The sequence below is a fragment of the Onthophagus taurus genome, chromosome 1 (genome assembly GCF_036711975.1).
Source record: "Onthophagus taurus isolate NC chromosome 1, IU_Otau_3.0, whole genome shotgun sequence".
Classification (NCBI taxonomy): Eukaryota; Metazoa; Arthropoda; class Insecta; order Coleoptera; family Scarabaeidae; genus Onthophagus; species Onthophagus taurus.
In genome coordinates, this window is record NC_091966.1 from 12988748 (window position 1) to 13016575 (window position 27828).

Consider the following 27828-nt stretch of genomic DNA (forward strand, 5'->3'; position numbering starts at 1 on the left):
ATCTGGCAACGTCGCTCGCTTCGCTTGGACGAGCCATCGCATAGCCTCTATACACGTTTGTTTGTACCAAATATATACAGTACCCCCGACCCACTGGGTCGTCATTTGACCAATGTTTGGAAACTCCAGGGTATTTATGTTTATGTTCGCGAAATAGCTACAATATTTTGCTGACAATATTTTAAACAAAAGCAAATCAAAACGCTGAAACTGTTTACAAACATTCACTGTTTACTAAAATTCAATTTTAGTGTATTTTTCTATAGTCTATCAATGGGATAAATTAAAACGCGTTATAGTCAAAGAGAAACGATGCGCACGATGTTGGCAGATTCAATATTCCAGTATCTATTATGACAAGTTTTCCAACTACTATATCTTGATTAAATTTTCAATGAAAGTGCTCTTACTGATCTCAAATCGAAACATCTACTATTAATTTTCAATTAATCTTTTCGAATGGATTTCAATAAAAATACTACTTTGATTCTGTAGTGACAATGTAATAGCAAGTTCACCAATTGCAATATCTTAACTAATTTTCTACTGAAGATAGCTCAGGGGAGCTTTAATCGCAACATCTCAAATTACAGTATCACCAATGAATTTCTCATAAAGTCACTATAATAAAAATTTCTTATGTTTATGTTCTTATTTCTTGTCTTTTCAATAGTCAAATATTAGTAAACAAGTAATGGCTGCATCTCCAGTCGATGTCCTATGCCAGTATCTACAGACACCATCTGGTGTCAGTTTCAGTTGCAGTATCCCAAATGCAGTTTTCCAACGAAGATGTCTATATCTGCAATGGATTTTCTAATCAATCTTCAAAAGCAAATTCTCCTTTTAATGTCGTATGCCAGTATGCTCTGTGGTAAGATCTTTAATAATAATATCTCCTATGAAGTTTGAATGAAAACAGTCTAATAGATATCTGGTGACAGTATCTATAATGGATCTTCAAAAATATTAAATGACAGCAAATCCAATGTAATTCAATGGTACAGTTATATAATCTCCAATGGTAGTATTTGAAATAAATTTCCAATTAAAATACGCCACTGAATCTGTAAAAGCAACACCTCCATTGAATTTTCAAATAATCCTCTCCAATGAATCTTAAATGAGTAACTCCAATGGGAATCCAATATTCCCATTGGAATATCAATGATATGCTGCTAATTCATGAAAAATTCGTTCACCAAACTCCAACGTTTGGAAACGAAAACTGTAAACAACACTTATGGTGATAAATTCTTTTCTTTTTTACTTGCTCTCTAAGTGTACCTAACGTTATTGTCACATGGGAGACTGGTGCCATTTATATCTATAGGTGGTGGGTGTTTTTATAGTTTTTGTTTGTTGTTTTAAAAGTTAATACAGCTCGTTTAACTTTATCCACCATTGCTTGACTCAGTCAGTTATTGCATTGCTCATTGTTTTTGGTTTCGCAGTCTTCAACTTCTGATCTTTCTTCACTTCATGTTGTGCTGTGACATCTGCAAATGTAGTTACCGTACTCTCCTCCAACTCTGGTATACCTTTAAATCCCAATATTCATCATCTAATAACTCAAACTGTTTCTTTAACCATGTTAATATCTTTATGTATTGCTTCGGAACATTTTGTTTAGTTTGTGTATTTAACCTACCTGCCAATCTTATTCAAAGTCTTGCACGACATCTAGGAAAACAGTAGAACATGTATTCTTTTCTTACAAGGCTCGGTCAATGATGTTGGTTATTCTATGCAATTCGTCGATTGTTGAGTCAAATTTTGTCTGAATCCGAAGTGATAATATGGGATTGGGTTATTAGATTCTATTATTGGCCAAAGTCTTTTGAAAGATGCAATTTCTCTAAGAGTTTTGAGACCGGTGGTAACAGTGAAATCGATGTGTAAGATTTATTGTCGTTAAGTTGTTTTCCTGGCTTTGGCTGTATGATACACTCTACAACCTTATCTAGGCAAGCGCTTTAGGATTTCTCCTGTGATGAGATCGAAGACTGGAGCTTTCTTTGGTTTCAGGTTAGTTCTTAACTCATCCATAACTTTTTTAATAGTAAGTGGTGTGATATTTTTTGTTCTTTGCTTTACAATATTGGCCACCTCTTAATGGTTTTGCTCTAACACAAACCCAATTTTCAACGTGTTAAGTAAACGGTTGCCATATTAGCAATCATAAAATTTGTCTGTTAGCAATCGATTCAAAATTATCGCAACCATAAAAATTGCGTTTGCCAACGTAAACAGAATTTATTGATGTTTATGGTATACTATTAGAATCCACACCGTTCTAAACGTAACGCATCGTTCGGCAAACGAAAACGCGCTAATAACTTCGTTCAAAACCTTCTTTTGTAAAAGAACACCGCGGCTTAATGATTTATCACCAAGTAGAGGAACAGGTTAGTTCTTAACTCATCCGTTACTTTTTTAATAGTAAGTGGTGTGATATTTTTTGTTCTTTGATTTACAGTATTGGCCACCTTTTAATGGTTTTGCCCTAACACAAACCCAATTTTCAACGTGTTAAGTAAACGGTTGCCATTTTACCAAACGTAAAATTTGTCTGTTAGCAATCGATTCAAAATTATCACAACCATAAAAATTGCGTTTGCCAACGTAAACAGAATTTATTGATGTTTATGGTATACTATTAGAATCAACAGAAAATTTTTTTATAAACATTTTTTTTTAAATTTTGATATCTCAAAATTAGTCCTCTTTGAATTCATAAACGGTTTTTTAAAATTCGGTTCAATGCACACGGGTACAATATTGAGATAAAGCATAGATCAGACTTTCTAATGATTTATTTAGTTTTCGGTTATCTCTGAAGGTAATGTAAATATTACATGAAAAGTAAATGAAAAAGCTCAAGAAAAGGTTTATTGCTGTCATAGCATGGATAATTTCTTACCTCTAGAAAATATTTAAATATGTATCACCATTTGTACTTAATCTTGAAAGGTATTAAATCCTTGTAAACTTTTGTTAAATACATTTTCTAAAACGCTGTGTCGAATTTAATCTTTTTTAATCCTTACAGCGATGGGAAAAGTCTTATTAAATAAAAACATAGTGTGATGTCACCATTTAAAGTGAAGAGATTACATTTAAATTTTTATTAAGTTTCATGTTAAGGACGTGTGTCAGTTAAGTGGAGATTTGGTTAATGTGGGAAAATCCATAACGTTGGAGTTAAAAAAAACGCTGATGATAAAAATGTTATTTACGTTTTACATAATCTATATTTCAAATCAACGAGTTTAACGGTTTGAGAAACGTGGATCCAAATTTTATTTTTACCCTAACAACTCAATAAAAGTCATTGTCTTGAGTCAACGACACCAAATCTGATAAGAGAGCTCAAGACTGGACTTTAACGCAGTCGGTTTCTTATCGATAGAATTCAATGGACTTGAACGTGAATACTGAATGAAGGCAACAGCTGTCGCGTGGAAGAACATTTCTATGGTCCATTTTAACAGTTTAAAGTGAGCGAAATAGTTTTGTATGGTAAAGGATATAATTTGCGGTATGGTCGTTCGGTCTAAGTGGTAGTTTGTTGGTAACTTAAAATTCTTTAACTTGGCAGTTCGCGTACTCAGTTATTTTTAGAGCGCAATTATCGGAATCATTAGTGTCCAAATGCGCATACCAAAACCAACACAACACCGTTCTAAACGAAACGCATCGTTCGGCAAACGAAAACGCGCTAATAACTTCCTTCAAAACCTTCTTTTGTAAAAGAACACCGCGGCTTAATGATTTATCGCCAAGTAGAGGAACGTTGAAAATATAACGAGAAAAGAAACCGATGGCCTTGTACTCTAGCTCGTCAATTTTCGTCAAGCACCGCAGACTACTAGGCTCCGAAGCACAAATGAGAACAAGCAGTATAATGGCCCATTTGCGGATATCGTTAGCGAAACGGTATTATTTACTTTTGTACCGACATCAAAGGCACTCTCCGAATATCTTCTTCACGTCTCGGTGATGCGTCGGGCGCAGTTGGGTGTTCTCGCTAAAAATAACGAATGCGAAGAACAACTGACGCTCCTCTTCGTGTTTAATGAACGCATCTTGGATTCTATTTATATGACCGGTGGATAGATTTTCACAACAGAGGTTTCGATTATGCGCTTGCCCTACTCTTTATATCAACACCAAAACCATCTGTAGATACTTTTCTAAAGCCGTGACATCTGAACCAAATGTTATTGAAATTAATAGCAACAGTTTAATATTACAACAATATGTGCTGGTGACCTTGACATTTAATTTTAAAGTTCAAGATTAGTATCTATTTATATCAACATTTATTACTGTATGAGGGTATACTTTTGCCAAAAAAAAATGTTGGTGTTGGAATGTTCTAATTGAACCTTTGCAGAAAATGAAACCATTTCATCACTCACGTGTTCATTTTCCCTTTCCGTTTCCTTTTGTTTTCCATTAAGAAGTAGTAATTACTTTAACGTTTTTCACCCTTGCGTCAGTCCCTCCATTAATATATTTAGAGAAACCCTGAGGGCGGTTCAGAAACGGAGCTGGATGACCGCTAAATGCGTCTGGTCACTTCCCATCTGCACGTTCACATAGTCTCTAATTTCTTCTTTTCCTCGGTGGTCCGAGGTGATTGTTTCCGTTGCCTTCCTCTCTTATTTAATTACGTCCCTCAGAGAACCCCAACTCCTGGTCAGCGAAAGAATGAAGATTAATGAGACTGCGACATGATTAGGTGTAAATACGAGGCGGATGGGGTGGGGAAAATTTGCTGGAAAAATTAATTGCGGCTGCTATGGGAGAACGGTAGCTCGGTTTTTAATTAATATTCGTGGGCGTAACGAGTCCCGCGACCAACGTTATTGGATTCGGAGTTTAGAAACAAAGGGGAAACGTTCAAACAAAAGTTAACGTTTTAACGGTAAATTACCAAAATTACATTCTTAAAACCCCCATTTTAAAAACCCTGTTATATATATTTTCAATTTTATTTATTTGTTGCAGGTCAGTTCCGATCTCCAAGAATAACAGAGCACCCATCAGATACGATAGTAGCTAAAAATGAACCAGTTACTTTGAATTGTAAGGCTGAGGGCAGACCTACACCTGATATAGAATGGTTTAAAGATGGTGAACCAGTTCGAACATCGACAGTTGATAAAAATTCGCACCGAGTTATTCTTTTATCTGGATCGCTTTTCTTCCTACGGACTGTTAACAGTAAAAAAGAACAGGATTCGGGAGTCTATTGGTGTGTAGCAAGAAATCACGCGGGTTTCGCTACGAGTAGAAATGCTACTCTTCAAGTTGCAGGTAAGATATTTATATTCACTAAATTTTAAAAGTAATTCCTTGACAACTTTATTACCAACTTACAAAATTAACCATTTCCGAAACTTGAAACTTGTCACGTTAGTCTGTAGGTGTCTCTCCCTATAACTAATTAGAGCAGGAACTTGTCCGAACACTCCGCGCGATATGATCGATTACCTCAATTTGTCAGGAAATAAGGCTCATATATTCATATCTAACGGCACAAGGGTCTCCTTTTATGAATACGAAAGCCTAATAGACAATTAGGCGCCTTATAACCAGCGTAAAGCCGACGTCTAGAAGGGGAAGGTTTGAATTTATTCTGAACACATGTGCTCAGCGTCACACGTGCACGACATGAATGGGTGGCACAAAGGAATCGCCGATTTTCAGATAGACAAAAAAATCCAATACGACAGATGGGCGAACACATTTTAAAGTTTGATGAAGGCGTACGTGTAATTATGAGCTCCCTTTTTATCGATGACCTATCTTTATGGTTGTAGATTTCAAGGGTCACCCCAACTAAACACTACTACTCAATTCTCTTTTCGATATCTAAAGAGGCTGATTTGCTTTAATACACAGGTAAGAAGGAAATATCCTCTTAACTAAGATAAAAGGGCTAGTTTAAAATAAACGTGGAGTGTTCTAAGAATGAGCTAATTTGTTCTTTATAATCGTAAACCAATTATATATTTTTTTTATTATTTATATTTTTATTTACTGATAAGCTCATAAACAACAGCTGCAAGAAATAGAAATTCTAGGTTATCACTTTGAATGATTGAAACCTTGTGACCGGTACAATTGTAGTTACAAATAATAATGACAATAATATTCTTATAGAAAGACATTTAATTTATTACTGTATAATTTATCTACCATAAGTAATCAGAATGTTGATGAAGAGTTGAAAGGCGGACTTGACCTTAGTAAAACAATAATAATGAATTTAAAATTACGTGAATTATAAATGTGTGGCATAAATACTTGTAAATGAAATAAACTTGAAGTTAATTGAGTATTATTTAATAATAGTCTTAACATTAGGTTCACTCTTATGGGATCCTTAATCGGTTGTTATGTAATTACGCTGACATCCTTAAATTTATATTTTCCCCCAATATCTACTAAATTAAAGCATCACTTGTATATTACCTATGTCTATGATTAGAATTCTCCATATAAGAGTTTGATTCTCTGTGTCCTCCAAAGTCTTTCCTAAACATGTTTTTTTTAGAATGTTGCCAATAAGATTGGTCAGTATGTCTTTGGAAGAGTGGGATCTTGGTCAGCACCTTTTTGTTTAACAACGAGTATATTTGGATAAATCAGCAGGTGTAGTTTCTGCATTTGGTCGTTTTAGTTAGTTTGGAATATTGGTATGCTCGGTATCTTACCTATTTTTTGTTTCGCTATAGTTTTATTTATCATCCCTACTTCAAAAGGCTTTTCTTGTGTTGTTTTTATATATCAGTCTTGTACTTATTCCGTAATTTGTTTATTTTGTATGTTGCCATCGGAAAGCAAAACTTACAAGGTATATCTTTCATCCTCTTTTAACGTAGAGAAAAAGTTGGCCACCTTATTTTTACCGTTGTAATGTTTTGAATGATACATCGATGTTTATCATTGATTAGGATTTTCTGTAAAGGAGGCTACTTTAGTTGCCTTTGAAATCCTTTTATATTATTTTTTTTTCAACATATGGTTTTGGTGTATAGTATAGTATAACTATACTATTTGACCTATTTGACCTGACATAACGGTTTGACTATATTGTGCGTAAATATGTGTTTTGCTACTAACAGTTTATGCTATGGATGTCTAGTACCCATATGTTACCTATAATCTTACATTGCTCCTAAGAAAGACTCTCATCACTAGTATTAATACATCATTAGCTGACGTGAGCACAGATCTGTACTTTAGCATTATTCGATCCACCGCTTCAGATCCATCGCTATTTCAAATTCTTTGTAGATCGTTGATTCTGTCTTCTGCTAATTTTTCCATTTTAGTATTTTGTTCTTTTGTTTTGGTCCATTCTGTATATCTGATATTATCTCCTTAATTTTTAGAGTATTTGTTTTTCTCAGTAGGTCATTTACCTTATTTTCATCAATTTTGACATATATTTGACGATATTCTCAGTTATTGCTTGGTGTTCTTGGACATTGGTATAAATCCAATGAAATTTATTTAGAATCGTCTGGAAATATGATAGGACCTCCTAGAATAATTTTGGATTTCTTAAATATTCTTGGAAATTATTATAAGTTTTATGGCAATTCTTAATATACATTGAAACCCCTCTACTCATCTAGAAATGCCAGGATATGATTAGAAATCTCTGTATCCTCCTGTAGAAAATCCTTTGAAATTCTTAAAAACTCTTTGGAACTCTATATAACTATCTTGACATCATTTAAAAACCCCTAAAACCAAAGAAAAAGTTAAAAGTTTTCTGGATAGCCTTAAAAATTTCTGGTTATTCCTAAATATCTTTTGGTATTCTTAAAATATCTACAATACTCTATATATCCTTGTTTATATCTTCCCTGGAAACCCTTAAAAATCCTTGCAAATTCTTTGGTATAGGATCCTGGACATTTGTAGACATCTCTGTTTATCTTTGTAATTTCTGAAAATTGTCACTTACGTTTGGATATCACTGACAACCGTTATTAATTCTACGGTAATGGTTTGAAATTCTTGAGAACCCTCTAAAACTTCATAGAAACTTCTGCTTATACTTGGATATTTTTAGAACTTTGGGATATTTTTTAAGATACCTGGATATCTTTAACAAGGCAGTATAAAAGGTTTTTAACTCTTACAAGATATCTGATGATCGAATCCAGTTAGATTCTGAATATTCTTGATAATCTATGAGTACTGTATATAGGTACTGTATATGGAATTCTTTGGTTATTTTTAAAACCCCGGCTAAAATCGTAGAGGTTTAGAGATAAGTTTAGAAATTCATAGATATTCTTAGTAATTTCTCAAAAATTATATCACCTTGAAATTTGAATGCACTCTTTATTCAGTGCACTAAGGGTCTTTTTTTCAATATCTACAACGGCACTGCTTTCAGTGACGCTGGGGTTGCTTATGCTTTTCAATATAGTTCCTTGTGTTTTCCACAGATATCTGTTAGTATTACTTTCTTCTAATCATGTCTAGTAGTACTTCACAATAGATATGCTTTGTAATGGGTATCGGCATAGCATGCACGAAATACAATTCTTGTGATAAATCATATTTATATCAGACAACAAACGTTAAAATCAGAATTTTCATACAAAAATTTTAGTATTTCAATGTTCTTCCTAATCCGTTACAGCCTTTGATCACCAATGTGTATGCATTACTACTGAAGTTTCTATACATATCAAAAGGGAACCTCTGGTATAGACGAATTTGGTATTCATTCATTCCACCGCAAATTTCACATATTATTCCATCTATCATAAACATTATCATGAAAAATGTATTGTATAAGAATGTTTGAGAAAAATCTATACTGTCTTGATAACTATTAAGTTTTTGTATCAACATAGTATCAATATTATGCATCCGCCGTAAGCAACTTCGACTTAATTAAGCCACATTATGCTAAAACTATGATCAAGCTTGCTAAACAGAAACTTTACGATCTTTGTACACAATTAAATATTACGGTTAATATAAGCAATTGTATGTGGGTTTAGCGTGGAGCTCTGATTTCAATAAAACTTTAAAACTAGAAAATTTTATAAGTCCTCGTTAAATTTGTAACAACATAAGATAAAATCGATACGCCTTTACTATTTACAAGTTCTCCCAATGCAGATGTTTTAATGCACTTGCCATGTCTCGAGTTGTACTACAAGACTCTACGTTCAACGCTACTCTTCCTTTTCAAATAGCCGATTGGATGCGATCGCAAAGTTTCCAGACGTGTTGAACATGTTGAACATCGGCAATTTTATTGAGCTAGCGTAGTTCGCCGAGAGACCCGACATAACGGAAGTAAGGTTCAGTATCTGTGTTAGTATAACACGATATAATAATATTTGCGTGGACCCGAAGTATGTATTTTAGATCGCGTGCCTACAATAGCGGCTCAGAATAATATACAAAAGTTTGCTCCGGGTTACAGAATCTATAACTTCAATATGGTTTTATGTAACCTATAAAATAAAACATCTTTCGAGTGTGTACTTAATTTTTATTATTAAAATATTTTCTATTTTACGACTTAATCAGTATCGATTTGTTCTATTCGTTGAACACGGTTTGGGGTGAATTGAAGCACGAGGACTACACACAACAACGGGCGTATATCGGGCGTGACATGTTCACCGGCTTCGACAATTGATTTATGATGTTCGAGACCGAACGACGGTCCATTGTGTCTGTGATCTGTCATCACCGACTTCTGGACACTGGACGCGAACGATTTAGGAAGCGATGCTGAAATGTGTAAGCGCGATTTTGTGGAAAAGTGCGGTAGTCCTCACATAAATCAATGTCAAACGGGCGAACCACAACGATTGATTGAGTTGGAGAGATCAATTTTTGTGTCAAGAAAACCCTTGAGGATTTAAGTTTTAACAACTTTTACTTTCGAGTTTAATGGTTGTATGAGAAATTAAGTTGTAAGGAATTAGTTTGATTATTGTGTATTATTTAAGAGGTGCATTAGGTAACTACAAAGCAAAGCAATGTTAGTAAATCCTAGAATCCGTACATTTACAGTATTTAGAATCCAACAAACATCTGGCTTACACGAATCTCTCCGAGGGGAATAAATCCAAACGTCGATGTAAACTACCAAAACGTTTCTCGAGGAGTTATATGAGTGACGTTATGGGATTTACCGACGCTCAACTTAAATTCTATATATAAATTCCATATACACCTCGTGTCCGTATCGGCTGTCTCTGTGCAGAAGCCCGTAAATCTCCGCCAACTCACAGTAACCAAACATTCGGGCGCTAGACGTGATTTAAACGCGCCTTACGACATTAAATTATAAAACCCATCGGTGAATCCTTCGAAAGCCCGAGAGGTCCTCCTTCACCTTCAAACGATTTAAAGTGGGCTTTATCGAATATTATGGCGTGAACGACTAAATATACGCGCCTTTTCGAGTGGGACAATTTTTAATTTTAGTAGGGTGACTTAGCGTCGTAAAAACGCAAGACCTCATCGCAGAGTTTACTACCGTCGTTTTTCATATCGCATTTAGCGTATTTTGACGTTTTTAATGCGTCGGTCTTAATTAAAATGGCCGACCTCGCACGAAAAGACCAGCTGAGAGCTTTTACTGGTTGCGTGAGCTTTACGAGTGAGCTTGTTAGCTCTGAACCTTTCGTTTAATATATTCTTTTTCACCAGGCGCAAGTTATTGCGGTGTACGGATTGCCACCAAGCGAGGGATTAAAAAGGCTCTCAATATTCGTAATCAACTTGCAATTTACTTTCCGCTAAATCGTGATGATATAAAGCTCATTCAATTTAATTATGAAAGAGCTTCTTTATACATAACCAAATAAACAAACGCACAAATCATATTTTTTATTAAGTATTAAAATGTTTGCAAATTATAAAGTTGTTTTTATTAGTGATTCAAATTTGTACTGCTTTGTCGCGCATTAACTGAAAGCAACATCGTATAACGTTAATGCCTTTTGACATTCGAGCTTTCTTTAAGTTAAAATCACTTTGCATCCCGCTATTTGCCGGGGGCTTCTCTATAAATATTGACCGTGAAGTGCTGCGCCTCAGACGCCAGCACCGTGATTATGCTAATGATGCCATTTGACAAATTGACTCCCGGGACGGTATTAAGTACGATTCCGTGTTTGTCGACCCTCGAGTAAGGCTTCCATGGAAAGACTAGGGCTTGTCTCTGCAACGTTTTCCGATCCTGACGAGTCCATTAAAATATCGGTTACGCGCCCGAGTTTCTTCTGTACACAAAATTCCAATTTACATAAAGCTTCTATTGATATTCGACGTCAACCGACTGGAGATTTGCGGTCCAAGTACCGACCCAGAGCTTTTTACGACGGCGAGCTTCCGTTGTATAAAATATGCTAATAAAGTCCCCTTGATGCTTTTTGGACCTGTTTGCGAAGGCGTCGGAAAGTGTTACTGCCGAACTGCATTACAAATCACCTAGATTATAGTACTACACAAAAAGTAATCGTAAGTTTTAGATTTTTATTTATACATAATTACATTAATCCTCTACATGTTACAATTACGCGGAAAAAATAATTTATAAAGTTACAAACAGACGGATTATAGCTACAAATGTTTTGGCAATTTTTTCCATGGTCCAAAATACAACGTCGTAATCAATAAATATCACTGGACCTAAAAATGTTATTTGAATTAAACAAAAAATGTAAAGATATTTAATAAATATACCCAATTTTACTTCTTGTGTAGCGTCCATATTTACCTCAACTTCGATGATTTATTAAAACCCACCCAGGTACTAAAATTTCATACATTAACTTAATTGTGAACAGTCGTTATTAAAAGGATAACATAAATTTTGACATAGTTTATAACCACGTCATTGCAAATCGGTCAACTGACACAACATATGAAAATGTCACTTGGATATATTATATTATGTTAATAAATAACACCTCTTGAGACATATAAGAGGAGTGGCGATCGTAAAGATGACGACCGAGGTTTGTTATCGACCGCGATTATTCATCCAAGAGAAACGCTAATAAACTCCCCCAGACGGACATGACGCGCTTTCCCGATAATAAAATATTTCTATTTTATTACGGGTTCAGTGACTCCAGCTAAGTAATACGATGCCGCAGTAAAGCCTCGGTGTTTACCTTCTGGAAGTGGCAGTAAATCGTAGAGGCGCGTTGTCTCCTTTCTTCGCGTCTATTTTCAACTGAATGTGAAGACTACCAGTCGTCTGTATTTATAAGAATTGGTGTCGTTACCGTCCAACGTTAGTGAATTATCGATGTAATGAAAAGTGACCACCCGAGACGAGATATAAAATTGAACAATTTCAGTGAAAAAAATCAAAAAGCACATAAAAAATTAAAGTATTTAATTTAATGTGTTGTAAAATGGGCCCAAACAAAAAAAAACAAGAATTTCATTTGTTTCGAATTTCACGTAAAATAAATTGTTTTAATAATGAAATTGTATTGCGCCGTAATGCTTATTTATCAGGCGGTAACTGTATATCAAACCCAACAAACTAATTTTGTCGGGAGGGTTTTTGCCGGTTCAATTTTTGTTTCCGAATTTATCTCGCAGTAAACCGCCAATTTAATTAAAATCGCGCTTTTTTCTGTCGGCATTCGCCAAATTTTAAAACCGCAAACCGAATCGATACGCGGACCACGCACGCTGTAACAAAGTTTAACCACCGACCAATAAAAAGCGGGTCGACAAAAAACGAATTACACCGTTTCGTATTTGGAAATAACACCCCCCAACCTTTTGGTCCAGACAGCGGCTATTTTAAATATTAATTAAATCCTCCATAGTAAATGGTTCGAGTCGGTAACGAAAGGGTTGGCCGCGTTTTTCCCGGAAATTAAATCGAAATTTAAAGGCCCCGCTCGGTTACCTCTTGGAAACCGCTCCGAAAAAACGTTCCAACATAAACAATTTGAAACGTACGGTGAATTTGCATAGAGTCAACTAGCCGTAACCGGGCTTTTCCATGCATATGCGAATTTGGTTACACGTACATCTCGCCGTGCGTAAAATATAGGCGTTCGCGCACGCCCCCTTATCCATATTCATGGAGATCATGCATATTTCCGGACCGTGCATTCCTGTGCACATACGGCAATTAAGAAAACAAGGATAGTTATGTGTTGAAATTTTTTACAAACTGTTTCCGGATGGTTTCTCATTAAACCATTCATGATAAAATCTAAAACAACGCTCTTGACAGTTATTAATACTTTATTTTTACTGTGTTTATTTGATAATTACAGTGTAAAATTAACAACGTTTACATATCGTTTTAAAGTGAAATTTGGTATAAACATTAAAATATCAATTAACAGTTTCATAACACTTTCGGCTATTTCACTCTTACAAAGAATTACCAAGTCATGTAAGATGTGTTCCGCCAACTCCTCCTTCACAACGTTGTCTCCTCGGGTGTCAACGTCTTTATGGTCCTTTTAACCATATGTAATTTTTAGCTTTTTTGATTTTGTCTCTACATGCGTTAGTGCTTTATTTTGAAGTAACCCTGATTTTCCTTTATTTGCTTACTTGCGAGGAGTACCATGACCGTGCATAGTTATAACGAATACATAAGCACTGATTGTAAGTGTACCTTATAAGAGGTGTCTAATCGAATTATGTACTTGAAACATACTAAAAGCATAACATATGACCAAAATAGCGAAGCTGTTGCAATATCTTAAAACATTTTTACGAAACTTCGAAATTCGTGAAGAACGTGATCTAAAGCTCGATTAAGCTCTTAAGTGAAAACAATTTCATCGGTCTTTTTTCACTAGTTTTTCATCTATAATCATTAGCACAAATTTTGATGCTATACATTTTATAGAGACTGAATAAATTAATAAACCAACCAGACTTTTGTTGTAATAAACTTGAAAGTAAAACAACATCACTTCTCTTGGTTACTGATTGTGTTAGGCAGAACTTAGAGATGACTTCATTAATTCTAAAGTTAATAAGTTAATTCAAGAGATAGATTTAGGTTATTCTCACAAAACCAATCTATTACTGAAGTGATGATCCGGTTTATAGGTCGTAGCAGCTTAAAACATTCCATGCCAGTAAAGCCTACCAAAAGAGTTTATAAAATTTGTATAAGGCCAGATTTATGGGAAATGTAACCGAAAATGACATTGTTGGGTTCGTTGTACATCATGTTACTGCGCACATTTTAGTTACATCATGATGATAATCAACGTTGTCAATTGAAGAGGAATTATTTCTCTGTTAAATGCTACAATAAATTCAGAATATTCAGGATCATTCTTCTTTTTTGCAAGTCTCCGTACAGACATTACAGGCCAGCATTTTGTGTGTATCCTTTATCATCCATATTCGTTCTTCCTGGATTACAGACAACGTTTTTTTAATGTATGTAAGAATGAAAATAAACAATCTCTAAAACTTGTGAGTTGTGGATGAATCACTACACTCTTTTCTCCTGTGGCCCTGCAGTTGAGCTATTCTATGTTCTGTTTTAAAATATCGGAATATTGGTCTTGTATATTCACAACGTTGTCAACTAATTCTTTCTTTACCTCTATATTTTCATCATAATCATTCAAGTTAGAAATTATGTTATGCACACTATCATTCACAACCTACTTCTTGCATGCTGACATCGCCAACTTACTTTGCACGCATACCCAATATATGTCTTATTTATTACTTTTTCTTAGATTTGCAGCAACTTTCTTTTTATTGGTAGCACAATTACTTCGTCGGTTGCAATGACTGGGTCAGGTTCTCCTCATCATCAATCATTTCATGTAGTGCTCCGAATCGCTCATTCTTGTATCAGTTCCTAAAATGGTGTCTTAAGCAATAACGTTGTTGATAATCAACAACATACCATATCATCTTCTTTCCTTATATTACCTTATTATGCATTAACTTTATCAGTATTTGACTTATGCCCATATCTTTTTAATCACAGTCTGAATAGGTCTAAATTCCTTTGCCCTTGTCATCTTGACTCTATCGCATATTCGTTGTCTGATTTAATAATCTTTACTAGCACCATCCACCAGGTGCTAGTAAAGGTATAATCCAGAATCGGGTAGTTTGGAATAGCTGTGTAAGCCGATGAGGCATTATGGTTGAAAAGACGGTTCGGCACAACTCCCGAAGATACCATATACTATTTGCAGATTGGTAAATTTGTACAGGAAAGCTTTTTTGCACACTTAACTAACCCTTGCCAACTGTGTTTATCATGTTTTAAAAACATTAAAGCTTTGAGATTGTATTAATTGTTTAAATTTAATATTTCATTATCTATTGATACACTTTGCAATTATTGGTTACCGGTGTCATATAAAAATGTAAGAAACTTGAGTGTGAGCCATTTCAGTAAATTTTCAATAAATAATCCCATTTGAGACTCCTAGAGTTTGGGAAAGTAACCGTTGAAGTGTCATTGTATTATATGACGAAGTTAATTATTTGTATAATTCCCGTTTAAGCCCTTTTAAGAAATTGCTTTCAAATTCAGAAATAATTTTTGAGTGTTTTTGTATAACGTCATACACCTTCACATTTTCTTCCACTAAGTTTGTCAACATCCTCTTATGGGGCTATTGTTAAGAAGTTGTTAATCATAACTGTTAAATATCTTAACAATTAATAAAACTTCAGGTTTTTAAAGGCGAGTGACGAATCCACCATATGAATATAATAATAACCGATAAGGGGTAATTCAAAGTGCTACTAACTCTTCACTTTGATACCAAATTTTATCCATCATCTTTCTTTCATAAGTACTTACATGGAAATTCTCTTTCTATAACAGCCACATAAATATTTATGATGACACGTACACAGAAGAAGTTTTAAAATCGACTCCTATTCGTAACTTATTGATACGAATAGTACACTAGATCGATCTGCAAGACGAAAATACACAACAATAAATGCCGACTTTTACTGCGTACTCCTAAAAGCTTGGTCCGTATAAAAACAGCCAATAAATATCGAATATCACGACCGTCTAGTATCTTTGTCGTGTCTCTGTGGGGTTTGGAATGCGCGAGAAATACTAACCGGCGTTCGATCGTAGATGTAGTAAGTGCTAGTAACGTGATGTAGATGTAAAGGTAGTTACCGGCGAGACGATAGCAACAAACCGCCCAGCAACAAACTTTTTCCTTTATATTTCCACCTACTTCTAGGGCCCATATCTTTGTTATTTAGAAAGATAGCGAAAAACTAAGCACACGGTTGGAAAGCTTGGTCTTTTCTCTATCTTAAACCGAGTTTTCGTCCGCCGATATGTTGATAATAAGAGCAAGAAAAAATAAGAAACGTCGCGCTGCATTCAATTTACCTTAAAATTACCAAACTTCATGGCCTTGTGCAGCCGTTACCAGATGGAAATTCAATAAATGGTTTACATATTCGGAAAGAGCTGACCTAGGACAATCTTATTCCGAGTTTTCGTCCGTCAATATTCGTCGGCGTCTGTAAAAAAAACGGTCCTGAAAAGGAGCCTACAGTTGGCAACAAACTTTACTTTTGTATTTCCATCTATGTACTTTTCGGACGGATATCTTTGTTATTTATAATGCTAGCGGAAAACTAAGCACACGGTTGGAAAGCTTGGTCATTTCTCTATCTTAAACCGCTATTTTCCTCCGCCGATATGTTGATAATGAGAGCAAGAAAAAATAAGAAACGTCGCGCTGCCACGAATTTTTGCCGCGGCTAAACCACGCTTGGGTGAATAACTCTCTTATATGACGGGGAGAAAACTCTAGAACTATATTCATCTTATGAGAAATTTTCTGCTCTTTTCATCGGTATATAACACATCTCAATCACACGTTTGCACAATCGTTTTTCAGCCCAGCAACAAACTTTCCCCTAGTATTTCCGTCTACTTTTCGGGCCAATATTTTGGTTATTTAGAAAGATAGCGAAAAACTAAGGACACGGTTGGAAAGCTTGGTCGTTTCTCTATCCTAAACCGAGTTTTCGTCCGCCGATATGTTGATAATAAGAGCAAGAAAAAATAAGAAACGTCGCGCTGCATTCAATTTACCTCAAAATTACCAAACTTCACGGCCTTGTGCAGCCGTTAACAGATGGAAATTCAATAAATGGCTTATATATTTGGAAAGAGCTGACCTTAGACTATCTTATTCCGAGTTTTCGTCCGCCAATATCTATCAGCGTCTGTAAGAAAAACCCACCTGAAAAAGCCCCTACCGATAAAAACACGCAAATATTTCTTGCACTAATAACTTTCCTATTTGACAGGGAGAAAACTTTACAACAATATTCAACTTATGGGAAATTTCCTGCTCTTTCCAACGATGTGTGACACACCGTGATCACACGTTTGCACAATCCTTTTTTCTGACTATTAAGTACCTAAACCACGATTTTTTGGCGCGGCTAAACCACGCTTAGGTCAATAACTAACTCTCTTGTATGACGGGGAGAAAACTCTAGAACTATATTCATCTTATGGGAAATTTTCTGCTCTTTCCAACAGTGTCCGACGCACTTCGCTTACGCGTTTGCATACGCGTTTTTTAAATTGATGAACTGAGTTAAAATGCAAGTTGGTAACGTTACCAGATTCAAAACCATCAAAACACAATTCAACAATTCGAGTCTAAAATCACTCAAATTCTTCCAGATTCTGATAAAATAGGTGTAACATGAAATAATCTTTCCTTTTTGAACAGTTTAACATGTTTCTAAACGTAAAACTAAAACTGGAACTAACACTAGCACTATCACTAGAACTAACACTAGACCTAGAACTAGAAACTTTCGGGTTCGCTTCCAACTTGTTTTCTGAAGAAGGTTGCAACATGGCACCCGAAACGTCAAAAATTTTTTCAAAAAACGCACGGCTCAACCCGAAAGTTTCTAGTTCTAGGTCTAGTGTTAGTTGTAGTGATAGTGCTAGTGTTAGTTTTAGTTTTATTAACACCGGCCGGAAACTCTTCGTACTTATATGTTTTTAAACGGTTTTAAATAAATTAAGAGTGAATGAAAAATTATCTGTCAACATGAAATGAAGTTAGGATTCTCTCTCAGGTAAAACTTTGTTCCAATTTTTCCTTCATCATATAAGAAAGTTAGGTTAAGAAGTGATTGCGTTCTGCTACCTGTAGGTTGTCTTTCAGGTGCGTTTCTTTTACAGACGCTGGCAGATATTGACGGCGTCTGTAAATGAAAATTCGAAATAAGACAGGCCAAGGTTAGCACTTTTCGAATATGTAAACCATTTGTTGAATTTCCTTCTAATAAGGGCTGCAAATTTTTCGCTATTTTTCTAGATAACGAAAATATTGGACCGAAAAGTAGACGGAAATACAAGGGGAAAGTTTGTTGCTGGGCTGAAAAACGATTGTGCAAACGTGTGATTGAGATGTGTTATATACCGTTGAAAAGAGCAGAAAATTTCCCATAAGATGAATATAGTTCTAGAGTTTTCTCCACGTCATATAAGAGAGTTATTCACCCAAGCGTGGTTTAGCCGCGGCAAAAATTCGTGGCAGCGCGACGTTTCTTATTTTTTTTTTGCTCTCATTATCAACATATCGGCGGAGGAAAATAGCGGTTTAAGATAGAGAAATAACCAAGCTTTCCAACCGTGTGCTTAGTTTTTCGCTAGCGTTATAAATAACAAAGATATCCGTCCGAAAAGTACATAGATGGAAATACAAAAGTAAAGTTTGTTGCCAACTGTAGGCCCCTTTTCAGGGGCGTTTTTTTGACAGACGCTGACAGATATTGACGGACGAAAACTCGGAATAAGATAGTCCAAGGTCAGCTCTTTCCGAATATGTAAACCATTTATTAAATTTCCATCTGGTAACGGCTGCACAAGGCCGTGAAGTTTGGTAATTTTGAGGTACATTGAATGCAGCGCGACATTCCTAATTTTTTTCGCGCTCTCATTATCAACATATCGGCGGACGAAAACTCGGTTTAGGATAGAGAAAAGACCAAGCTTTCCAACCGTGTGCTTAGTTTTTCGCTAGCGTTATAAGTAACAAAGATATCCGTCCGAAAAGTAGATGGAAATACAAAGGTAAAGTTTGTTGCCAACTGTAGACTCTTTTTCAGGAGCGTTTTTTTTACAGACGCTGACAGATATTGACGGACGAAAACTCGGAATAAGATAGTCCAAGGTCAGCTCTTTCCGAATATGTAAACCATTTATTAAATTTTCGTCTGGTAACGGCTGCACAAGGCCGTGAAGTTTGGTAATTTTAAGGTAAATTGAATGCAGCGCGACGTTTCTTATTTTTTCTTGCTCTTATTATCAACATATCGGCGGACGAAAACTCGGTTTAAGATAGAGAAAAGACCAAGCTTTCCAACCGTGTGCTTAGTTTTTCGCTATCTTTCTAAATAACAAAGATATGGGCCCTAGAAGTAGGTGGAAATATAAAGGAAAAAGTTTGTTGCTGGGCGGTTTGTTGCTATCGTCTCGCCGGTAAGGTAGTTAGGAGTTTTGGTTAAATTAAATCCCTAGAGTTCCTGTTGTCATGATGACGACGCGTAGGGTGTATTGTTACCAACTAGGCGAGCTGGAATTTACTGCTAGATTCCTTCAAGTCCGTTGGGAACTCGTAATCACCACTAGAAACGAGTTATGAGCAACAGAAAAATCCCAACTCATAATTCGTTATCAAGCGTTTTTATGACACTCGGGGTTGAATTTCCTCATTAGTTGCTGACTGATTTAAAACTACTTTTTTTCATTTCTGTTTAATTAAAAATTTGAAATATGAAAATAAATGTGAGAATGCTGATCGTAGTGTTAAGTTTATTACTCGTATTTGTATACATGTAGATTAAAATGATTGGTGAGAAAAGAGCATTGTAATCCATTGTGGATTTATGTCGTGATATAGTCTGTGTGGTAGCTTAACAAACGCACGCAATTATTATTCAGGAACGATTTCCGCCTTGTCATCCGTTTTCACAAAGGACTCGACGATAACATTGAACGCGGCGTCGTCGGCGGTAACAAATCGCGCAATTAGCTTGTGCACTTCCAAAAGGGGGCGTTATCTCATTAATTCGTCCATTGTCTGCATTTCGGGAGTTTCGCGGACGTGCCGACTTCGCAATCTGATACCAAGATGATTTATATCACGCCTTTCTCGGACCGTTTCGACAATTAACCTCATCGTCATCTACGGCGCTACCGCGACCGGCATCTTTACGCTGATGAAGTTTTATTGTAGCGCGTAATTAATGCGGATTCTGGTACTCGTTAGGCTGACATTCAGGAGAACACACATTGATTAATGTTCCGAGTGGGTGGGCGTCATAAGAAACCCCGCTTAAGACTCTATGATATACCGTTGTTTATTCAAAATAGAATACCGCTTACTAATTACTAACGTGTTTCGTATGGCGTCATAAGTGTAGCAATCTGAAATGATTAATATTCGCAACGGACTTTGTTGCGGATCGCGGTGAAGTGTGGGCGATCTATTTTTGTTACGACCATTTCTGTTTTACGTTTAATAATTTATGGGTTTACTACGAAATATGGTTTTATAGTTACCGTTAACATGTCAAAACAAAACTGTGTCATCTTTCGCAAATAACCGTTCCATTTACTCACTAAATTATGGGCAGCGTAAATCTTATACAAATCTACTCTCTCTTTACCACAACATCCACTATTTACTTATTCGGAATAAACGTAACTTTTACTTTGATGTTACATCTAACGAAGCCACATCAAAGATTAAAACCGTGTGCATCATCAAGATTGCAAAAAATATGTAGAAAAGGCTTGCTCCCGCTTGCAGTTGCATCGGTAGAGAAAAAATGATGAGGGAAGCGCGACAATCCAATCAGGCTAGGGAGTATCTTTACGTGTGCACAAAGAGTTGTAGCAAGTAAAGTAAACCTTCAAAAGTCTTTCGTGACGTACCCTCTGGCTGTAGAGGACGAACGTCGACGGGACCGCGACGTTTGAACGAACAGATAGCCCGTTTTGAGGAGAAAACTCGCTCGCTTCACGAAATGAATAGTAATTCCGAGCCTGCGAAATGAAAAGATGAATGCGAAATGAAAGTAATAAAAACCAGTTTCCAGGGACGCAATCTTCGCGTCCCCAGATTCTGTTTCATCCGCGCTCGAATGGAGAGGGTTGCTAGGGAATGGTGGTAATACATCCACGGATGAGCGTAGGGTGAGGTTTTTATACGAAAAAAAAAGGAACCTAGAATATTAGGGGCGGTAATTTCTCGAAAAAAGCTCTCGTTAACGCCCGACTCGACAATAGAGAAAAAAAAAATAATGACACAACAAAGAAAGAGAGGATGGAAGCGATGTCGCCGCGTAAAGATTAATTAAGAGGCCGGAGATGATAAAATCGAGATAACAATGAGAAAATTATGGGACGCCGACGCCGGTTGCCGTCTCTTCTCTTTGCCTAGCGACGTGTAGTTGAGTTCTTTTTCATAGATAGGGAAAAACACGAGTTAGCACTCTACGGCGAAAGCCAACTACCTGACAACGCCGACGAAGATGCACCAACAGGAATGGACCAAGCGAGACTTTTATCGAAGATTTCTAGATCTTTAAGCATGATATCTCACCATAACACAACCTATATTAGACTATTGTAACAAGTATAATAGGATTTTATTAAAGTTCATTTAATCATTTGAATAAATGGTATCTCAAAAAATCGTTAAACGTAATCTTCCTCTCAGATAATGTAGTATAATACCGTTGTTTATAGGTCTTTAAGTAGTGAAGAAATCTATGTTAAAAATTTAACACCAAACTTATTCTTTTTTATAATTTCACAATCACCGAAATAAATCGTGGCGTTGGACGTTCTTTTCATTAATAATCAGCAGCAACAATAACAAAATCCTGTAAACAACTCAATCCCACAGAATCATTGCCCACGATTTTAAAGTTTTAGCAAAAATTTACGGGAGTGCTGTTGACGTTTCCACAGATAATGAAAGGAAACGGTTCACTTAACTCGTAAACAACATTGTAAACCGAGGCAGAAATATAGTCCTGTAAGCGAAAGTTCTTAGAAACGAAGTTGACATTTTCACCGACGGGGATACGAAATAGGTTGATTAATTTCTAAATAAAATCGCGAATAATGACGAAAATCCTGTTAGTAGCAACAGTGTAAAAACAAATCTGATTGATCAAATAAATTAGGTATCAGAAACAGCAATCCAATAGATGGCACATCTCCGACAGAACGTAATTCGAAATAACTGCTTGTCTATGATCTGGAACAATAACATATAAACTATCGTATGCAACACAGATTTGTCCTTGTAATGAAGCAATGGTTCACAATGCAAGTATTGAATGATATCACATTACCAATAATTGTTAAATACAAGAAATGATGTGAAAGTCTCTTTCAATAATAATTGAGGTATAACCCTAAAGGAAATTGAATTCGTGGATTTGTGCAGAAACAGATTTTCAAAGTTTACTAATGCACACAACTGAATAGAATATACTACTGCAGAAAAAGCAATACGTGTATTAATTTTGAATATTAAAAACATTGGACTGCATCGTTTTGAAATCAATTAAATTAATACAGTTATCGTGCTTCCTCACCTCGTTGACCCATTAAGAAACTAAAGATATTATGGTGGAAATGTTGAGGAAATAGTTGTCCATGGTCAAATTTTCTGTTTACGATGGTTGATGCAAAGATTTCCGGTTACCGTCCATAAAATATTAATTCACCGATCACAAATAATTTCTTATGAATATTGGTGTGACTATTAGAGGAAGCAGAAATATAGATAAAGTTTAGTAGTTCTTCTTCGTAGAAAGCTCTGCAACTTGATGTTGCAGGGATGACTTCTGGAGTTGAAACAAGGATTTGATGGGCCATCAATATGGAATTTTGTAGTTCAAACATAGAAGATGTTGTTTAGCTGGAGCAGAGATCACACCCATTCCTACAGTGAGCGAAAGAACAGCATCTGTAGTAGCAGAAGCATAAAAATCCTCTTTTATGAAAACGTTTCAATCAAAAGGCCACACACTAGTATTCAGAAAACCAATTAACAGCAATCAACACTGTGGAAGCACGTACATAATCGTTCTCTAATAACATCTCAATCTGGGACACAGCAACCTTTCCAGGATTATTACTTATTATTACATCCAAAGGCTAGCGTTGTCTATTGTGTGTGTTCTATTGTGTAATAGAATAACGCCAATTGACATGATTGCGGGTAAGGTTATCGTTAACGCGTTGTTCTTAGGTTGGAGCTATTATTAATCTTCTTTTGGATTTCGATTGTTGCTATCTCAATAAGATTCCATATGCGGACTGTTATAAACTGCTAGTTCATATATCTAATTCAATTTATTTATTTGTCATTGCAAATTATTTTCAGCATTTACATTATATAAATACTTCTATAAATACGTACGAACTCGCAATTGCCAGATTTTCGTTCACATGAGTCATAATGAGACACGCAGTCATAATTAAATGCGACGCCGATATGGATGGAATGATAATTTATTCTAATTATTTTTGTGATTAAAATGACTCATATTTTATTATCAAAATATACGGGGTTTATGAACTAATCTAATTAAAATAGTTTTCTAAATTCCCATCATGATGTTGTTTGTTTCATTGAGCCTTGCATTCTGGTGTTCATTCAGCGATACTTTTCTGGCACAGTACAATATCTTTAAAGATGATATCTTGTTTCAAGGAGCTGTTAGCTCGTTTAACGACGATGTTTTTATTGGTGTTTCCTCTGCATTGTTGACCGTACTGCGCACCAACTGATTTTCTAGTCTTTATATGGTAAGCGTCACTCAGGGTTGGGACTTCTTGACTACACACTTACAGTATGCATCAAGCGGCGTTTCCTAAACATAAATTCCTGGTATGTGGAATCTTTAACCTGTCCAAATAACATTGGTATTCGATCACACTTATTGTAACTGTCTGTCTCTTAACGCAATACTGACCAATCGCTAGATATTATTAATGTTCTGTTTTTTTGTGGCTTATATGAGTTTCATTTCCATACCATTATGACTATCATATCATTTCACCAATAATCCAACATTTTTTAATCAACGTGAAGCGAAGGAAATGAGACAGTAACACATCAGCTATTATGTCTTAAAACGATAACACTATTTCGGATCCTGAGCTTGTTTGCTCTACATTCGCTATAACTTGTTTCATTGTGTTTTCTGCAAGGTTATCTTTTGTCTTGTTATTCTACTGTCTAATATTACGACTTTGCAATCAAGCTCGATAGCTTCGTCTTTTAATCTTTGAGAAAATTGTTTCTTGCAGCTAGTTGGAAAGCTAGTGTAAATAAGCTGCCATTTGCTCTTCTTGATTTTTCGTAAAAACCCTGGTAAATCTGACCAAACTACTTTCTACTTTTAAAAACATTTAAGCAATAACAACTTGAATTGAAACATCCGTAGAAAATTTATAATAAAGTTATTCCCCAATGTGAAAAGTCCAGAGTAATAAAGATTGCGTCATTACCGAAGCTATATTAAAAAAAACACAACGCAAATCATGAATCGCAGATAGACAAAATTTAGTTTAGCGAACAGCAAATTGACAAAATAGCACCATTGCACGTAATTTGTTTAATTCAACAATAAACATTTTGTTTATTATCATTATTAAGTAGTTTGAGTGTTCCGCAGTAATAAATATAGTGACACTACAACGAATGTGTTGCTTTCGCACCACAACTCTGCGATAACATGACCAGGAAATTCCATGTGTAGTAATCGTGTGTAATCTAAATATTTATTCAATTTTCAATGTAAATTTAGTATTAAAACACGACATGGTTTAGGTAATATTTATGAGTGTCAAAAAAAAGCTACACAGCTGTTATGTTTATAGTAAAGAATTAATACACATTTCTTTTTGTTATCAGGATAGATTTTCGTCCAATTTTCCTTTGAACCAGCTTTTAAGTCCTCTTAGCTTGAAATGGGTCTTTGTTTGTCCTTGTGTCACCATATTTTTCGTAGTTTTTTCTTTCCAAAAATTTCAAACAAACTCTCATCAGTGATTAATGTTTTTACAAAAATCTGAAGCCTCTTTTTGGTACACTTTTGTTGTACTTCCATGTACATCGTTTATAGAAGAGTGCACCATCTCTTCTTATTATACCAATTTGCTCTTATATACCTTTTTCTGGAACGAAATCCTTCCTTCTCTTAACATTGCTCTAACTTGAGTCAAACATGTTGTAAATCCTCTGCAATGAAACGATATTTAGCGTATTTTTTAGCAATAAAAAATTATTGTCTAGCAGCTTCTTACACGACTTCTCCAATTTCATGTGTTTACCTTTTTATGATTTATTTTTTTTTTATTTACATCTGTTATAACTTTCGATGTTTCAATATTGGATTCCTCTCTTACGGCGAGCTTTGGGTTTATTATTATTATTAGTTTAGCAAATTGGAAAAAATAATAATTAAAAGTTGAAAATTGTGGTGCTTCCCGGAAATATAAAACGATAACCGCAAAAGCAACGATTCATTTTTATGTTGGGGAATTTACTTAGCTATTTTTTATGAATGGAATTCTAGTATATTGATTTTATTGTAATATAATATTGTAGAAGACTGACGCTTGCAGTACATCATACAGATGAATTTTGGGATTAGATTAGTTCATGAATTTTTAGTAAATTTTACCAGCACAAAATGTTTTCATCAATGCCAAATCGCGGATACTATTGTCATAAATGATTTGTAAAGGTACGTTCATACCAAACACAGTGTTCAACGTTTCCTGGATTATAAACCATAAATCATAAGTGCATACAATTGTATACGATTTGTAGTTCAAAACCAAGGTAACGGTGCACAACAATGCGCACCCCTGTATGCTCATGAACAATTGTGCCAATCTGGACATACTCCTGTGCTATTTATTGTTCAGAATTGCATTGAATTTCTAAAACTTATTAATGTTTTGGGATTCAATTTGTTAACATTTCTGTGGATAAAATGTTTCTAAACAAACATTTTTAAAATTTGTCAAAACTTTTTCATTAATCCTAAAAGATTTTATCAGAGTAATGTTGTCCCTGCCATTGTTGTATACCTATTATAAAAACTCCACGGTCATTACTGAGTTTTCTCTCAATCGTTATAGAGATTTAAGCACACTCCTCGGTACATGACAAAGGGTAAGCACGTTGAAGTTGCCCCCCGAACGAAAACAATGGATTTATCTCTAATAAATGATCGGGGGGTTGCGTGACAAGTAGCGTGTACTCGAAAAGGGGAGAGTTAGTGGTCCTTGTAGTGGGCGCACCGAATTTACTACGTTCAAAACATCTGCCGTACGCGCCCCGACTGGCCATTGTTTCGCGTTTTTACCACTTCTTGTAAGTTGTCATTAGCGTTCGGCACCCTGTGCAACCCCCGTCCATTAATAACCTTAATGGCACACGGAGGGCTGTTTTTACTTTATAATGGAGAATGACAAATTGCTGCCGCGTCATACCTTTGAGCCCCATAACAAAAAATTACAAAAAAATAACAAGGCGATTATTATTAAAAAATTGATGAAGTTTTTTTTTTTGTTTCAGGTAAGATGGACGATAAGCAACAATTTTTTTCATAATGAATCAGTAAGGATAGCGTAAGTTAATTCCTGCAATCTTGATTCTCGAAAAGTTCCTTTCTCAGCCGGAATAAAAGCGAAAAGCGTTGAGTAATTGCGACCGAGACGACCCGCATAAAAACGGAATGGGTTGTATAATAACGGTAAATTAAACAATGTGCCATCTTCATAAATCAGACACACCCCGCACATTGCCCCAACAATAAATCCGGTATTTGGCTATCTCTGCGTACTTTCGCAGATAACGTCCTAAGGTGTGTGACCATAAGATAGAAGAGCATACTGGAATTTTACGGTAAAGACGCACGCAAACGGGGTCCGGTTATATCGGGCGTTATTCAATTTGTTCCCTGACGTAAACTTAATCACTAAAACCATCTGTTTGTCGTTTTGCCGTCCAGTGGCGTTGCGAGAGACGTTCCACGACATGTAATTGATGTCGGTTTTACAATTTACATTAATCACATGGTTGCGATTTCATTAATATTTGTCTTGTATCTAATTAAATTTCTCACATATGGAATTAAATTTACATTTGTAAATCGATTTAATCTAAACTTCAATTAGAATTTATTTTTGTTTCAGCTAAAATATAGATATAAATTAATTGAACTTTTCAAATTATAAAAATATTTTCATTTTTGAAGTTTTCTCATAATCCACGCCACTGTTTTCTTGAATTCTGTTGGTTCACAGGCAGTAAAACACGGTGGGCCGTTATTCATATGGAAAAAATCGAAGTGAGACGCTCTCCGGGCCGTGAACGTAAAATTAATATTTACGATGACAGGCCAGGGTATTATTTTTAATACGTTTCTATTAATAAGTTAATAAAGTGCGAGACTGCGTTATTTATCGTAAGGCGCTTTTTCTTTTCGCCCGTCCTTTTCTTTAGCTTTCGGCGAGACACCCCGGAGGTTGTTCCTAAAAAGGACAGTTCACACTGCTCACGACACATTGTAATTATCGTTATTCGTAAAGACTTATGTCCTGTTTGTAGTTTGCGTTTGTTGCACTACGTAAAAGCTTCTATATTTGTGACGTACAAAGTAATTATATTCCCAGACTGAAATTCATAAACCATTTGCGTCTCGTGTTGAGGGGAAATAGAAAATGAC

General features: G+C 35.5%; 1 protein-coding gene and 1 long non-coding RNA gene across 2 annotated transcripts in view; one reads left to right on the forward strand and one right to left on the reverse strand.

Moving 5' to 3' along the window:
• LOC111413813 (roundabout homolog 2-like) overlaps positions 1–27828 on the forward strand; it is a 160935-nt gene that overhangs the window by 98245 nt on the left and 34862 nt on the right. Inside the window, exon 2 of the mRNA XM_023044922.2 lies at positions 5017–5325. Coding sequence (XP_022900690.1) covers positions 5017–5325 — 309 coding nt within the window. The remainder of the gene's footprint in view (positions 1–5016; positions 5326–27828) is intronic.
• On the reverse strand, positions 11532–12230 carry LOC111413814 (uncharacterized). Its single transcript, XR_002706212.2, has 2 exons — positions 11755–12230; positions 11532–11700 (listed from the first exon to the last, which is right to left on the reverse strand). It is a non-coding gene; the product is annotated as an uncharacterized lncRNA (long non-coding RNA).